The 15,902-nt window shown below is 36.3% G+C and overlaps 1 protein-coding gene across 4 annotated transcripts in view; it reads left to right on the top strand.

Annotated features, from left to right (window-relative positions):
• LOC117120758 (serine/threonine-protein kinase TBK1-like) overlaps positions 1-15,902 on the top strand; it is an 87,157-nt gene that overhangs the window by 260 nt on the left and 70,995 nt on the right. The window contains exons 2-5 of one of the 4 annotated variants that reach the window (XM_033265839.1): positions 5,941-6,041; positions 8,919-9,046; positions 9,592-9,720; positions 13,335-13,605. In XM_033265839.1, coding sequence (XP_033121730.1) covers positions 9,616-9,720; positions 13,335-13,605 — 376 coding nt within the window. In that variant the 5' untranslated portion in view covers positions 5,941-6,041; positions 8,919-9,046; positions 9,592-9,615. The remainder of the gene's footprint in view (positions 1-5,940; positions 6,042-8,918; positions 9,047-9,591; positions 9,721-13,334; positions 13,606-15,902) is intronic. The other 3 variants (XR_004447414.1, XR_004447415.1, XR_004447416.1) reach the window with 3 other exon arrangements.

Below are 15,902 nucleotides of genomic sequence, written 5' to 3'. Positions count from 1 at the left end.
TATCTTAAATTCTCTTGGCTACATAGACCAGGCTATAATTGAGATAGGTGCCACTTGGAGAGGTAGAAATTCTCATATGGTTTTTCTAGACCAGTTTTTCATGGGGAATCGGAGTATGCGAGGTAAAAAGAGGCATAATCTGAGAACTTTCGTGTGAGGGCGCTTTTTTCAAAATGGCCGCCAAAATCCAATAAACTACATATGAGTAAAATAAGCACAGAAGAGGTAGGTTTGACCAACTTTTGAATATGTAATGATAGGAGTAAAGTATAACTAGCTATATAGTTATTAATGTGAAGATATCGGGGTTTTTTTTCGAGGGCACTTTTTAAAATGGTCGCCAAAATTAAAGAACAATTTAACAGCAGCTTCAATACCCTAAATAAATTCGCCGTGGCTAGAGATACGGTACCGTATCGGAACTTCCGATTGCTAAAGGTACGGTAAATGATATTACGTCATGATTAGCCAATAGAAACGCCGATACATGTGTGACGTCATTCAGTGCAGTGCTGCCGCAAGCTGGTGTTTAGCAACGATCGAAGATAAGAAATTTCGTTCGTTCGCGGGTGTTTTGACAAGCCCTGTCATTAATATTCTGTAGCGCGAAGCCCTATAGCAAATAAAAAAGGATAGCAGTTTTGCTAGATTTGGCGACATCAAGGGAGAATAAACTATTTTAATAGATTAGTAGAAGCCAGGCCTACGCCTTAGCCCCTGAAACCTAGCGAAGCCGGAGGGCCTAGCTAGAGTAGTACTAGTACTCTATGTCTAAACTAGCCTGAACATCCCTAGGCCTAGGTCCGACCTTTCCTTGTTGTTACTGCCTATCTTAGGCCCGCACCCTAGTTGAAATCTGGCTAGGAATAGTAGTAGTAGAAGCCTATTCTATTGCCAAACCTGCCAAATAATCTAGTTACTTATGTAGTGGCTGCTACACTTATTTAGGCAATAGCCTCCTACTAGCCCTTTTGAACTTGAGATTTGAACTGTGTGATGGTGAAGTTTTTGATTCAGACAAATTTCAGGACACTCGTAATACTATAAAATTAGTTGACCAGTGAGAACAACTCCTAGGGCCTATGGAATGTTTATGTGGGGAAATTTCTTGAGGCCCTACTGTATTTGCAATTTAGAGACGAATTTTTCCAGTTTTGCTGAGGACTTTAGTGAGACGACAAGCAAATTATTACACTCAAGAAAAGGCTGATCCATGTACTTAAATAAATCAAACACAGTATTGCCATTACAACACTTCATACAAGTAAAATCTTTTGGAATGGAAATTACATTAAAAAAAGTAAACACTGTTGCCCCTTACACTTCATGCATAAATATAAATTGTATACTATAACACAATCCAATAACATAGTTGCACTTTATTAAAAATTTTTACTTAACTGGATCATACTAAAAGTATGTACTATATCTATTTATAAACAAAACCGAACATGCATTGTGAAATACGAATAATTAAAAGAGTTGCAATTATAAACCAGACTATATTCTATACTAAAAGTATGTACTACTACCGTAAAAACCTTGGATTGAAGCCTCCCTCCTTAGTTTGCAAAATTAGCCTCGAAAAGAAGCCCATGATAGCATAAGCTTCTTTTCAAGAGAGTACAGTACATACACTGTACATGAATTCCAAAAAAAAATTAATTAGTTAATTAAAAACAAGCTTGGTTTAGACAGTAATTTAAGCGATTTAATGCCAGTTAAATGCATTCCATGATACAGATTGATGTACACTGGCTTTATTATTTCATAGTACAAATTTACAAAATGTACAGCATTCATTTTGACAAGAAGCCCCCCCCCCCCTATAAGAGACAGTATTTACTGTGCTGTAAGGAAACAAAAATAAAGACAGATAGGAAAGACTACAGTTAGTTTATTTACAGAAACAAGTAAGTACCATGAGTTATGACCTGACCAAGCCCATGCACTGTTCATACAATAGGCCCGCCTTGGCTAGTGTACTGTGCATACTACAGTAATTCCCTGTAGTGTACGCACTGTAGGCCTATATACTACTACAGTACTACAAATTAAGTTTACTATTACTATCATCACTGATAATTACTGATAATTACAATCGCCATGTTGTTTGGTTGGCTTTCAATCTGCAATAATAACTAGTGCCTACTATTCTATAGGCTTAGGCCAGGCCCCTAGTAGTAGCACTTCAGTACTAAGCCTAGCCTACAGTGGTACGTAGTAGGCCTATGAGTCGCCCTATGCCCCTAGGCGGGTATTCGGGCTAGGCCCTAGGCCTAAGCCTGGCTTTAGTAGACCATTCTCTATGGTAGACCATAAAATACGCCAGAATAACAGAAAGGATTTTTAACCCAAACATTGTGGGCGCCACATTGTGATAAGCCCCAATCGAAATACATGAAATGGGCCTAAAGTTTTATGACATAAATTTGATCGTAAACTGTTTCTCATGATCGCGACGTTGACTTCGTAAAAAAGCCAAAATCGAGTTAGTCATTCCTATTGGCTAATCATGACGTTATATCATTTACCGTACCTTTAGCAATCGGAAGTTCCGATACGGTACCGTATCTCTAGCCACGTCGAAATAAATTTGTTTAATTTACAAAACATATGTAATAACTGCTGTTGACTTTTTAAACCCAAAATAACATATTTTAGGGTGGTAAGCTAACTCAATTTTGAAAAATGGAAAATATCACCAGAATCCCAAGAAGAGTCCAGCTTTCTTACAAATATACGGTTGTTTTTCATTATTTTTGTGTACTACACAAGGTATTCCAGAGGACCACACAAATAACTACCATAATTTTCATGTATAAAGGCATTAATTCATTTATTACATAATTGTCCTTTACTGTGTAACCCTATGTTGATCAGTAATCTTCATGTATTGCTAATATTACTGCAATCTGAAAGTCTTCGTCTTTATTATAAACAGTTGTTGGACGTCTATGGGCATCACTCTCTCTATCATTTTTTTGCTTCATTTGATCATTCCATGTGTTGTGAATACTATTTTGACTGACCAAATCATTTACGTCTGCTTAATTTCCATTCTTTAGCAATTAAATTTTCTCAAGTGCTCAAGGGTCTGCTTGCAAACATGGTGGTAGCAATGATACGTCTGTGATCTTGTTGCCTCTATTGAAAATTTCATCTTGCTTGATTTACACTTTTCCGCTTAACTCCATGCCGCATCTTCAAGTTCCTCAGATATCTTTTGTGACAGAAAATCTAAAACTTTTAAGTTATCAGATGATTTCTTCCCTGGTGAAAGTTAATGTCACTTAATTTGAACAACTTTTGGTATTTGCTAGTGTTTGTGTCTAGAATGACCCTCTCTCTGTTGTCATAAAATAAGATATACAGTAGCAACGACCGCAATATTGATGTCTCAAGAATGGAACGGTTGATATTTATGTATTGGTTGTAATTCCTTAAAGCATGCATTGCATGCAGGACAACTTTCGAGTCTGCTTTTCCTGGCTGCTACGGAGATCTGGAAGTAATACAAAATCTCTTTCAGTGACAAGGATGCATTCTCGCCGATAGCAATAGTATTCAAGAAGGTATCCAACCAGTTTGTCGAAATCCAGTTTGTTGAATAGAGTTGCTCACTGAAATCATGAAATCCCAGTTTGCAGAAACTCGGCTTGCCGAAACCCAGAATGCCCAATCCAGTTCGCTGAAATCATGAAATCCCAGTTTGCCAAAACTTAGTTTTCCGAAACCTAGTCCAAATCTCTGTGTTACAAAAGTACAGCATACTGTGCATTTGAAAGGAATGAGCTTCATTTATGTACAAAGTAAAAGGAAAAATAGCTGTAGAAAAACATACTTGAAAGCATGGCTATCAGTTAAAATTAGAATAAAATGAAATTAAATTAAGGATAAGCATCGTATCCTTCTAAAATACTCCCTCTGCAAACCTTATCAGGATTGTTGCGCCAGGTCCCTGACCACCGAGGCTCTAGTCGGCCCCTTGAGTCAGACCCCCTGCCGACAAATTTCTGGAGCCACAATTGGCATGTGTGTATAATTGTAGATTATTATTAATTTGTTTTTATTTCCTTCTTTATTATTTGTTTTTATATAAATTTATGTATTTATCATAGGTATGCTAATAAAACCTTTTAACTGCGAGGCCTATTAAATTGACTTTTATTTGCTGATAGCCCATTGATTTACATATTATTAAAACAATAAGAGTCATTTAACTACAATAAGCTGCTATTTCTTATACGAATATATAGTAAGAGAGTGTTCCAACATGAATGTTATGCTGTGGTTAATGTTTTACTTACTGCTTTTATTTTATTTTCGACAAAGTGGGTTTCAGCGCAAACTGGGTTTCAACAAACTGGGATTCATAGTTTTTGATTCAGCAAACTGGCATTAGGCAAACTGTGTTTTGTCAAAGTGAACTAAAAAATATGGCACTCTGCAACCTGGGGTTCTGCAATCTGGCATAGAACCACCAATTACACCCCAGCTTTCTTTTGTAAAGGAAAACGTAGCTTCTGTAATCGCAAACTGTGTTTGTTGAAACTTTCAGCAACTTTGGAGTTTTAGATGTTCTGTCACAAAATTTGTCTGAAGGACAAGAATATGTCTTACTGCTGCTTGGAGTTAAGGAGAAAGGTGTAAATCAAGCAAGTAACATATTCAATAGAATGTTTTGCAGAGACAAGATCGCTGACATATCATTGTTGCCACCATGTTAGCAGAATCTCGAGCTTCTGCAGATACTTAGCAAACTTAATCGTTCAAGAATGAAAATAAGCAGAGGTAAATGACTGTCAATAAAAATAGTTGATGGAACAGATGGAATAAACAAATTCCCGTGGAAGTCCAAGAATTGTTCATACGATAAATACGAAGAATTTCAGATTGCAGTGATAAAAGTGATACCTGAAGATTATTGCTCAACATAGGGCTATACAGTTAAACACTACAAGACAAATATGTAGTAAATGAATTAATGCCTTCTTCATACATGAAATTGTGGTAGTTGTCTGGAATGCCTTGTATAGCACACAGAAATAATGAAAACCAACCGGATATTTGTAAGGAAGCTGGAATTTTTTTTAAGATTCTGGTGATATTTTCCATTCTTCAAAACAGAAAAGGGCTAATATAAGGGGGAATTTTTACTTACATTTTCAAAAGTGAGTTAGCTTACACCCTTAAAATATGTTGTTTTAGGTTTAAAAAGTCAACAGCAGTTATTACATTCATGTTTTGTAAATTAAACAAATTTGTCTAGGGTATTGAAGCTGCTGTTAAGTTATTTAATTTTGGCGGCAATTTTAAAAAGCGCCCTCAATTGCCTCCCGAAATCTTCACATTAATAGCTTTAGCTAGTTATACTTTACTCCTATCATTACATATTCAAAAGTTGGTCAAACCTACCTCTTCTGTGCTTATTTTACCCATATATATGTAGTTTATTGGAATTTGGTGGCCATTTTGAAAAAGTGTCCTCACACAAAAGTTCTCATCCCTTTTACCTCACATATTCTGATTCCCCATAAAAAACTGGAATTTCTACCTCTCCAAGTGGCACCTATCTCAACTAAGCCTGGTCTAACAGTAGACAAAATAAAATGAACAAACTCCTAATAATGTTTTAAAGGAAGTACTGTTCTCAATCTCAGATCTGCCAACTCCATGAAAATCTGGAGATAAATCTGGAGATTATTTTTTTTTTTTTTTTTAAACTGGAGATTTACCAAAAAATCTGGAGGTTTCCAGAATTAACCAGAATATGATGCAATTTACTAAAAAAAGACATGTCACAACAAATCATAGTGGTATAAAATCAATTGTACAAAATTACTGCAAAACAACTTGTTAAATTGCTGCTTGTCTATCATGGCGAATACATTGAAATAATGATCTAATCAATCATTTATGCATAAAATGCATAAATAGGAGTATTTTGCGGAGGGAACCTGTGAAATCCGGTGAAAATTACATTCGATCGGGAGAACTGGAGATTTATTTAGATATCGGGTGACACCCGACAGGATCAGGTGAGTTGGCAGGTCTGCAATCTTGCTTTTCAGAAAAGAAGAAGATACAGTTAAATCATGTTCATGTAGTAATAATACTTAATTTTACCTTAATGGATTATTTCCAAAGATAAAAAGAACATTTAGATACAGATTACTTAAACAAGGTTGATAGAAAAGGAAATCTTTGCCAACTCGGTAAATCTAGCCGCAATTGTCTAAGGATTTCGTGACTTTGTGGGCGGGCTTTGTCAATTGTAACCTCATGTCAATTGTAACCTCAAGTATTGCATAAAACCTTCGGATAATACTGGGTAGATCTTTTTAAAAAATCTCATTCTTCTGACTGATGGCTTTTGCTTGCTCACTTGTCTCCATTTCAATATTTCAGATCTTTTAATATCATTTGATATAAAACCTTTTTTAGTTTTTGTTTGGTAGTGTTGTGCAATTGTTGAAGCTTATGGAACGGCAAAGGGATTTTTGCACTGCTGATTGTAGTTTGTCCTTTTGGCATGATATCGCCGAAAGCACAAACTACAATCGGCAGCGCAAATGTCTAATGGTAGGCTATAGTGACAAAACCAAAATGGCGGCACACACACACACTGGAGTTCCCGCTGCGCCACTTGACTTTTGCACTGTGCCACTTGACTTTTGCACTGTGCCGCTTGACTTTTGCACTTGAATTTTGGCGATATTGTATGAAACATCAATTTGGCATCAAAATGTGAACTCATTTTTATAAGGCCTGTATTATTAATATTGCTTTGAAATAAACACAGTAGGATAAGGTAAAAACAAAAGAAATCACTGCTTAATGGCTATAACAGGCACATCCCAGAGGGAACAAAGCAAAGCAGAAAACATACATACACAGCACAAAGAGACAGGAAAAATTAAATGAGCAGCAGAGAATCTAGTATGCAGGATGAGTAAAATTAAAACATAAGTGTTTAATACGGACTCATTTTATTCATGAATCACGATGTACAGACAGTACGGACTTTAATGTGGAAAACAGATAAACAAACAAACAAACCATGCACGGGGCATTACTGGGTATGAAAGCACACTGACGGCAGCCTATCACAGCAGTGGGTGTAAAGGGCGTTGTTTGAGAAGAGTACAGCTGGCCGTCCACCTGAGAAAGACACATTGCACCATTTAAACAAGGACAAACTACATCACATATTGCCAGTGCCATTTTAAGTTGCTAGACTAGCATCCGTCCTCCATTTGTCATGGTTAAGAAATGTTGAATTGTCCAGCAGTACCCTGCAACCCTTTCTGCACCAGCTCACTAATGACTATTTTGAGGACCAGCGATGAGAGTACAGTAGTAGAAGTGATACAGCAGACTCAGATGAGGAATAGCAGCCTATTGTTTAAGAAATAACTTACTTTGTTTAGTTGATAATTCAGGAAATTAGAATTAGAATTTTACAACCTTTTAACTTCTGAGATGAACTTGAACATTTGACTGTGTGAGCTGAAAATTAGCATTCTTGGATTGTAAAGGTCAAACCTCAAACTTTTAAAATCAATGGGCCCTCAAATAAGAATTCCTGGATATTAACAGTACACTACTACACTACAATGTTATAACCAATGTAACTAGCTAAAAACTTTGATTCCATTAACCAGAAATGCTTTGGAACTAAAAAAGCTTCTTTTTTATTAATTAATATTGACCTTTGACACATGTGATGACCTCAGCAGCATTTTTAGATTTGAATGAAGGTCAAATCCAAATCAATCAGACATTAAATATGAATTCCTAGATATAAACAGTACACTAAAATGGAATTTTATAAAGCAACGAAAAAAAATACTTTCATTTTTAATCAACCACAAATGTCGACCTTTGACCTCTGAGATGACCTCTGTGTAATTAATTGTAGTTTTATTGTCTGTCAGTCAAATCAGCATGATCTTAGCTTTCATTAAGCCTTTTATAGAGGCACTATGATGATTTTACCTAAAAAATGAAGACTTTGAATATAAATTGGCGGCCATTTTGGATTTGAAGGTCAAAACTAGGTCGAATCATCAATCCAACATCAAAAATGAAATCCTGGACCCCTAATCCCATGCACTAAAGCAGCCATGTAGGCCAAAACACTGAAATGAAATTTTAAAATGGCGGAAGGTGGCCATTTTGGATTTAGGGCTCTCACAGGTTATGCCCACACTTTCGTGAGGGACACCCAAGCTATTTTTGTTGTTATAACTTCAAGGAAGACAAATCCACTAAAAAACTAAATTAGCCTCCACGGTCACGGAATTGCCAGAAATGACCCAACTAATAAGTTGGCAAGATGCAAAAGTCAAGGTTGGTGGCGCATACACTTTAGTTTGCATTGCGCCAGTTTAGTTTTGCACTGTGATTGTTGTCCTTTTGGTGTGATGTCGCCAGAAGGACAACCGGAAATGGCACAATGCAAAAGTCAAGTGGCGGCACACGCATTTGGGTTTGCACTGCCGCCACTCAACTTTTGCGCTGTGCTACTTTAGTAAATCCTATGGAGGAACGATGGGATGGGTTGTGAGCTAAAGATAAAAATGAAAAGCAATTGTACGAAATATGGTGCCATGAAAGTAGATTTTAAGACCTTTCCTAGTAACAGTAACAAGATAAACTGAATTGCCAGCACAGAAAGCTGCTAGTTGCAGTATACCTGTACTAGAAAGTTCACTACAATCTGGTATAAACATGGACAGTTAGTTATTCAAGTGAATTGCCAACACAGAAAGCATTGACAAGTTAAAAGCAGAAAAAAAAAAGAAACATGTCAAGCAGTAGACACACACTCCCCCTGGGAGGCTAATTTTTGTTATTTACAGTATTTATCACTGAGAGTTGATCGATTTCATTCCTAATCTTGTTTGTTTTAGTTTTACTCTTCTTTGGAATTGTATCAAAACCTGATGGTCTTACAACTGAGACATTTGCTGCCTTGTTTCATCTGCATTGCATCAGATTCTCTACCAATATGAAATCTAAATCTAATTTATAATTGAAGGTAAATCAGTACACAATACATGCCAGATATCTTTTCAAGTTAATTTAACTCTGCTTTAGCTCTTTAAAAAACAGTGCCAGTTTCGCTTTTACCAGAGGATCCACTAATTATTCTTAAATAAAACAAAAAGAGAGTAAATCCATAAAGAGACGGACATTTTGAGATTCAACATTTCGATCTACTTGATCATTTTCAAGATTGAAAATGATCAAGTTGATCAAAACGTATCTCAAAATGTCCGTCTCTTTTCGGAGTTATACTGTCTTTATGTTTTAGTTTCTCTTTAGCTTTCTAGCCATTGTATACTGCATGCAGATTTTTTCACACTTTACAGTAGGTCCCTGGTTCAATTGCATCATTACTATTTCAGCTGTTTGTAACTTATTACAAATAGCACACCATATTTAACTGCCTAATAATTCTGTGCCAGAAGACAAGACTGCAAATGCCTTCGTGCATGCATGGGTTATCTTAGTCTTTTTCACACCACAATGAAAAAAATACAAAATTTTAAAATACCTGTTACGTTTTTTTAATGTCCACAGAAGTTTAATAAACCGTCAATCAGGATGTCAAGACAAGAGCAACTAAAGAGTACAAGGTCCTACATCTGGTACACAGGCCATGTTCTTGGAACAGGAGCTACCTCTAATGTGTATATTGGTAGACACAAGGTATATTGAAATATGAATAAAAGTGGTAAAGTTGGTGATGGCTGGAGTTCGTGACCAGCTTTGAAAAAAATAATTTGGCTTTGACCTTGAAAAACCACATGTTACCTGTACACTAAGAAGTCCCAGCAGTGGTTGTCTGCAGACAATGTTATTCCATTTGTTGAGTAGACAACTGAATGTTGATGTGGTCATTATTATATCATGGTAGAGCAGTGACATAATGCTTATGCGCTCTTGCTTTTGTGACCCCTTGGGGCCCCCGAAGAGGCTTCCTATCCATAGGGCCCATCTAGCACCTTGACACAAAAGGGCTTTGTTGAGACTACAGAATAATGTCTCCGACTGTGCATCTTACTACATCCTGTGGCAGTTTTAAGGGAGTGGGCCCTAAATTTGTAAAATAAAAATTAAAATGGGGATAAAAAATATTATATTCCAATTTTAAGTCTTAGTGCCATTTCTGGCCATCTAGAATTGCCATAATCATAAATTTTCTTTCTTTAGCCTCAACCATGGTGGGGCTGAGGTGGTATAGACCCTCCATATGTGAAAGTTGCTCCCTGCGTCCCTAACACCTCTATATTACAAATTCCTGCATCTGCCACTGGTATTATTGTATATCATTTTTTTGTTGTTACAAACATTTAGAATACAACAAAAACATGATTAAAAACAAGCGCATATCTAAAATTCCAAAAGGGCCCCAGTCTCAGAAAGCCACAGGGCCCTATGCCCCATCATTATGACACTTTGGTGGAGGTCTGTGTGAGGTTAATTTTATCACAATTTTAAAACATGGTCATACATTTTTTGACATTTTAAGATTTGTTAAAAAAGGATATGGTGAACATTACATACAAACCAGAAAATAACATTGTTTATGAGAGTGAAATCATAAACTGTAAGTACTGTAGCTACTTACAATGTAAAGTGCCAATAAATATGCAGTCATATTGAAGAAGTTATTTGGCTCTATGCCAGTTTTCCTGCTGTTAAAATGAATTTGGCATCCCTGGATTGTATTTTTATTAGACATATTGAATAGACTGGAAAAACCCACCTCTCCTAGATAGCGGTTGTTTGATTTGGCTGATAGATGAATTTGTTTCTGTTATTTTAAATTCATAAGCCAAGTTTCACTGCCAATATAAAGCTTTAGACCTTGGTTGATTGAATAGTTTATGATTATATAATAATGGCATATTATTTTTTTAAATCATGTTCAATATACTTAGACTACAAAAATAATTATAAATTTCCAGATTATGTTATATTAATACAATATAAGATATTTTTTTAAAGTTCGTAATAATACAGATTATGTAGGGTCTAATTTAAAGTAAGTATTGATGATGTTAAAATTGAAGAACAGAGTAGACAAAAGGAGAGTCAAAGGAAACAAGAAAAGATAACACACTTCATGAAATCATCGTCATCTTCTGAACATGAAGGAAATGTTAATATGGCAGCCAATAAATTTAGCTCATCTATCAGAGAAAAATATTGGCAGATTTCTCTTATGATGTTTACCATCATGCAGCCTGTATTGAAATAATATATCTCTTGCTTGATTAGTTTTGGCCCTATGCCAATTTTTGCCTGGTTATTAATGCCTGGGAAATTACAGTTTATTTTAAGTGTCCCTAGATTGGAACTGAGTAAAATATACATGCATGTTTAATAGACTGGGAAATCCCACCTCTGCTAGTATTATAGAGGTTGTTCGATTTGGCTCAATACATTAATTAGTGAAGGTTATTTTTAATCCACTGCCAACAAATAAATAGATTATTCTCAATACAACAAGCCCACATGAACATTTTCAATTTCACACTTTAATTGTAAAAATCCTTTGTTGGATGAATTTACACACTGGTTGCATTATAATAATATGTTCAGTTAAACTTGCCTAAGTAGAATTCAAAATATTGTTCGACTTGGATAAAATTTGACTTACAGATTGTTAATTAATGGAAAACACTTTGGTGTGTAAAATAAGATTGACAAATTATTTGACTTGATCACAGTTGACTTAGGCAAGTTTAATTGCAATACAGTAGAACCTCGATTTTACGTACCCCAGTTATACGAACCCTCGGTTTTACCTACGCCTCGTATCGACGATGACGTCATAAAAAACCCCGAAAATATTCAAAACAAACAGCCCTTTTCAGAGCAACCATAAGTAAAAAGACTAACAATAAACTATAACAATAAACAAACCATAATGCAACGTATTTTCATTAAACAGCAACGCTGATTGAGTCTAATATCGGGTTGTTATAATCTAAAACCACGTGAACTGAGTGAGATGAACAACTACCGATGGTGCTCAAAATAATTGCTTTCCTCCTTAGCTTCGTGTGGCAAAATCGTCTGGTCGAATTTTCGAAGCTGAGTAGACATAGTTTCGTACACGAACGCTAATTGGTTGGCTCGCCCAAAGCATAGCACACGGTTGCTGTTTCACGTACACGAACGCTAATTGGTTTTAGTTTGTCTCAACAGGCCTAGGCAACACCACAGCTCTGTTGTTTAGAATAGGCATGAAGGGGAACTCCCAAGTTATACCTTTGTCGTATAGGTAATCTTACAATATTTTCATGTTCTTTAGTTAAATAAAAGATATAAAGTGATGAATTAATACAACTAGACACATGGTTTTATTTGAACACTTTAATATTATGACATCGTAAATTGATAAATAAAAACACTAAACACATGGTTTTATTCGTGGGGCTAGGTCTAGCCTAGGCAACATCGTTCGTTCGTTCATACATACGTTTATTGAGCGTTACGTACGTATTAGGTCAAAGGTTACCATAAATTTAACCCAACCTCTATTTTACGAATCCCCCGATTTACGTATGCCCTCCGGTCCCGTACCGTACGTAAAATCGAGGTTCTGCTGTATAGTCCTGCCCATGTTTCCTATTACCATTTTTTAAATTTTATAATCATATTACAGTCACTTAATGTATAGTCAGTTTACAGTATTCACAAAAACTATCAATATTAAAACATTATTCTTCAATAATATTGTGATAAGAAACAAAATATTACATCTTATAAAAGTACACCCAACAAAAGTTAAAAATTGATAAAAAATACACTAAATTATATTCTTAAATCATAATATTTTTTTTGTCATATAAGATGGTAGCTAATACATTCTCGGTAGTGTGTAATAATAACAATGGTAGTGTACCCTCTATGCACTTAACATTATCATTACCTCGGTCAATAGATTAAACACATATGGAACACAAACTCGGCCCCCTGCCTAGGGAGTATTCTGTAACTTTGCAGCAGGTAATCTGTGCATTTTGGTCTTTAACCCTACCAGGTACCCAGTTACCTCCTGGGTGGAGAGAAGCAATGCAGATAAAGATCTGGGGCGGATGCAGGATTTGGAGGTAGGGGGTGCCTTGCTCAATTACACAAATGAAATGCACAGCAAGAGATTGAAACCCAGACCTCGAGGTTGGGAAGCCATACAGTTCACGCTGCGCCAAACCATTTCTACATAAGTACCAAATGTTGTCTGTACACTGCATAGTCCAACATGACTTGTCATGGTATGATGATCAACTTTTGTTTGTTTACATTTGAAGAAAACGGGAGAACAAGTAGCTGTAAAAACGTTCAACAGTGCATCATTTTCTCGACCACATGAAGTCCAAGTACGGGAACTAGATGTAATTAGAAAACTAAAGCACAAGAATATTGTGGACTTGTTAGCGATTGAAGATGACCAGATCACCAAACAACCTGTTATCATTATGGAACTGTGTATGGGAGGATCCCTGTACAGCATACTGGAGGAACCCCAGAATATCTTTGGACTGAAAGAGGAAGAGTTCCTGATAGTTTTGAGGGATGTCAGTAAGTAATAAATGCTCTAATTTAGCTGTTAGGTAACTATGGGTTGCATCCAAAAGCTTGGGTCATGTCATTGGAAATTTAGGTTTTGGGAAAATTCCGGTGGCTTGCTTTGACAGTAAGATGGATAAAATTATAGGATCCAACTTTAAACAAACATTTTGTATTTTTACATGGAAAATTCCAAGTCAAGATTTTACCTGTTATGTTTGATACCATTGTTTCCATGTGTGTGAACCATCCAAATATTATGTTCAGAGATGCCAACTGGATGACTATAATCCAGGCCTTGTCATTTGAAAATGACAGGCGAGCAATAAAACACTCACCATAATTTTCAGGCAAGTGATTATTTTGCGGGATGGCGTGGGGGGGGGGCCCCACTGACGGTTTTTACCGGGCTGACCAAGCCGTCGTACCTGGCTGGCTGGGTAAGAAGAGAAAAGAAAGAGGTAAGAGGGAGGGAAAGAGAAAGAAGGGGAAAGAAAAAGAAAGGAAAAAGAAAAAGAAAAAGAGAAGAGAAAAATAAATACTAGAATAAAAACGAAGATATCATGAACAGATATCACAATACCCTGGCCTGCAACCCCTTCTCCACTTCAAAAAGTGTCCATAGCGCATTTGATCTAAGCCGCCAGGTATTCTCAGCAGTGGCGTAACCACCGAGGACAAGGGGAAAATATCCATCTGCAGAAAATCTTTCCCAATTGAAGATGCCTTATTCACCCCGGAAAGTGCCTGAAAATCTCATATTTTAAATCGCATATTTTGTTGAGGCAGGCCAATTTCCTCTAAAAATTGCACATTTTAGGGAGCTTTGATCAATTCCAATGAAATTAAAAATTAAAAACACAAACATTTTCCGTGCACTTCGCCTGCATTTTTTAAGTTAAAAGTTTGTGCTTGCCGTCCTTTGCCTTCTAAGTTATAACAAATATTACCAAACTCAAGTTAGAAAAATTAACGTAAGGTAGATTGTTTTAACTAAATGAAGGGCCTCGATGTGTAATGATGGTGAAAGAATATGTTGGTAATAAATAAAAAAACGAGTGTGGCCAGATACCGGTATAACATAAGCGCATTTTTTGTTGAGGTAGGCCAATTTTCTCTAAAAATTGCACATTTTAAGGAGTTTTGAACAATTCCAACGAAATTAGAATTAATAACACAAAAAATGTTTGTGCGCTTCGCGTGCATTTTTAGTTACTATGCATGTAATGCTATAGGAACTATTGTAATCACTCTTGCTATTTCCGATGTTTTTTTATTGTGTGTAGTGTGTGTGTGTGTGTGTGTAGACATTTATGCAAATGCGCATGCGTCAAAGAAAAGTTTTCCGACATTTTGTTTTACATCGCGATGCGAATATCGATGTGAAGTTTCTGCAGAGTTCAATCAGGGCTCATGCTACCGATCGGTGGATGAAACTATTTTGGTTTTACGGCAAAAAAAATGAACTGCTGTAGGCATAGGTATTTTGAAGAAGGCCTAAAATAAAACTAAAATGTTTTAATACTCACCGAAATACATCGTTTTTCCATTAAAATCTCCATTTTTCACTAAGTTCATGCGACGTTTTTTTCTGTTGTACGTATGAGCAGTCATATGAAGGTACTATATCCCCGACAGTTGGCTATGCAGCAATGTACCCTTTGTATGCAAACTGAAGACAAGTGAAAATATAAAGGCAGCCGACTGTAAGTACATAACAACTATCTAGCTTTCCACAAAAACATGAGGCCTAAGCTAGGCCTAGTTCAGTATTACTGCGATGCGAGGGTGGTTAAATCATTCAATCAATGATATCGTGTTATCGTCTAATACAATTAAATAATGTGTGTAATATTTAAGAATGCACCACGTGGGTCGCTTTCTTTGTTATGCGGTAGTAGTATACGTAGCAGAGTGACGGCAGCAAGCTAAGTCTAGCCCAGGGCCTAGATCGTGTAAGTTCTTGATCATCGTAATGAAAACTTACAGACAGACGATTGTGCCCAACTGGTGTGGACGATCGGACCCAAGATATTTTCAAATAAATTGTAGTCCTAGCAGGCCACTGCCAGCACCCCCACTTTCGATATCGTTCCAAACTACTGTAAAATGAAAATACTGTATACCTAGCTAGGCACTATGCCTACGAAATTTTTTCAAAGAAATTTGCTAAAAATGTTACTGTAATTTGCCTGTCGAATTACATTACCAGGTGGTCTGAAATCACTATTTTGGGCCATAAAGACTCCCTCTGTATTTTTCAACCACCACACAAATTTGACCCAACCGTACATATAAGTATGTATATA

Source organism: Anneissia japonica, unplaced genomic scaffold (genome assembly GCF_011630105.1).
Source record: "Anneissia japonica isolate Jap-2015-1 unplaced genomic scaffold, ASM1163010v1 scaffold69_len1423075_cov170, whole genome shotgun sequence".
Classification (NCBI taxonomy): domain Eukaryota; kingdom Metazoa; phylum Echinodermata; class Crinoidea; order Comatulida; family Comatulidae; genus Anneissia; species Anneissia japonica.
This window is presented reverse-complemented; position numbering and strand designations above follow the sequence as displayed.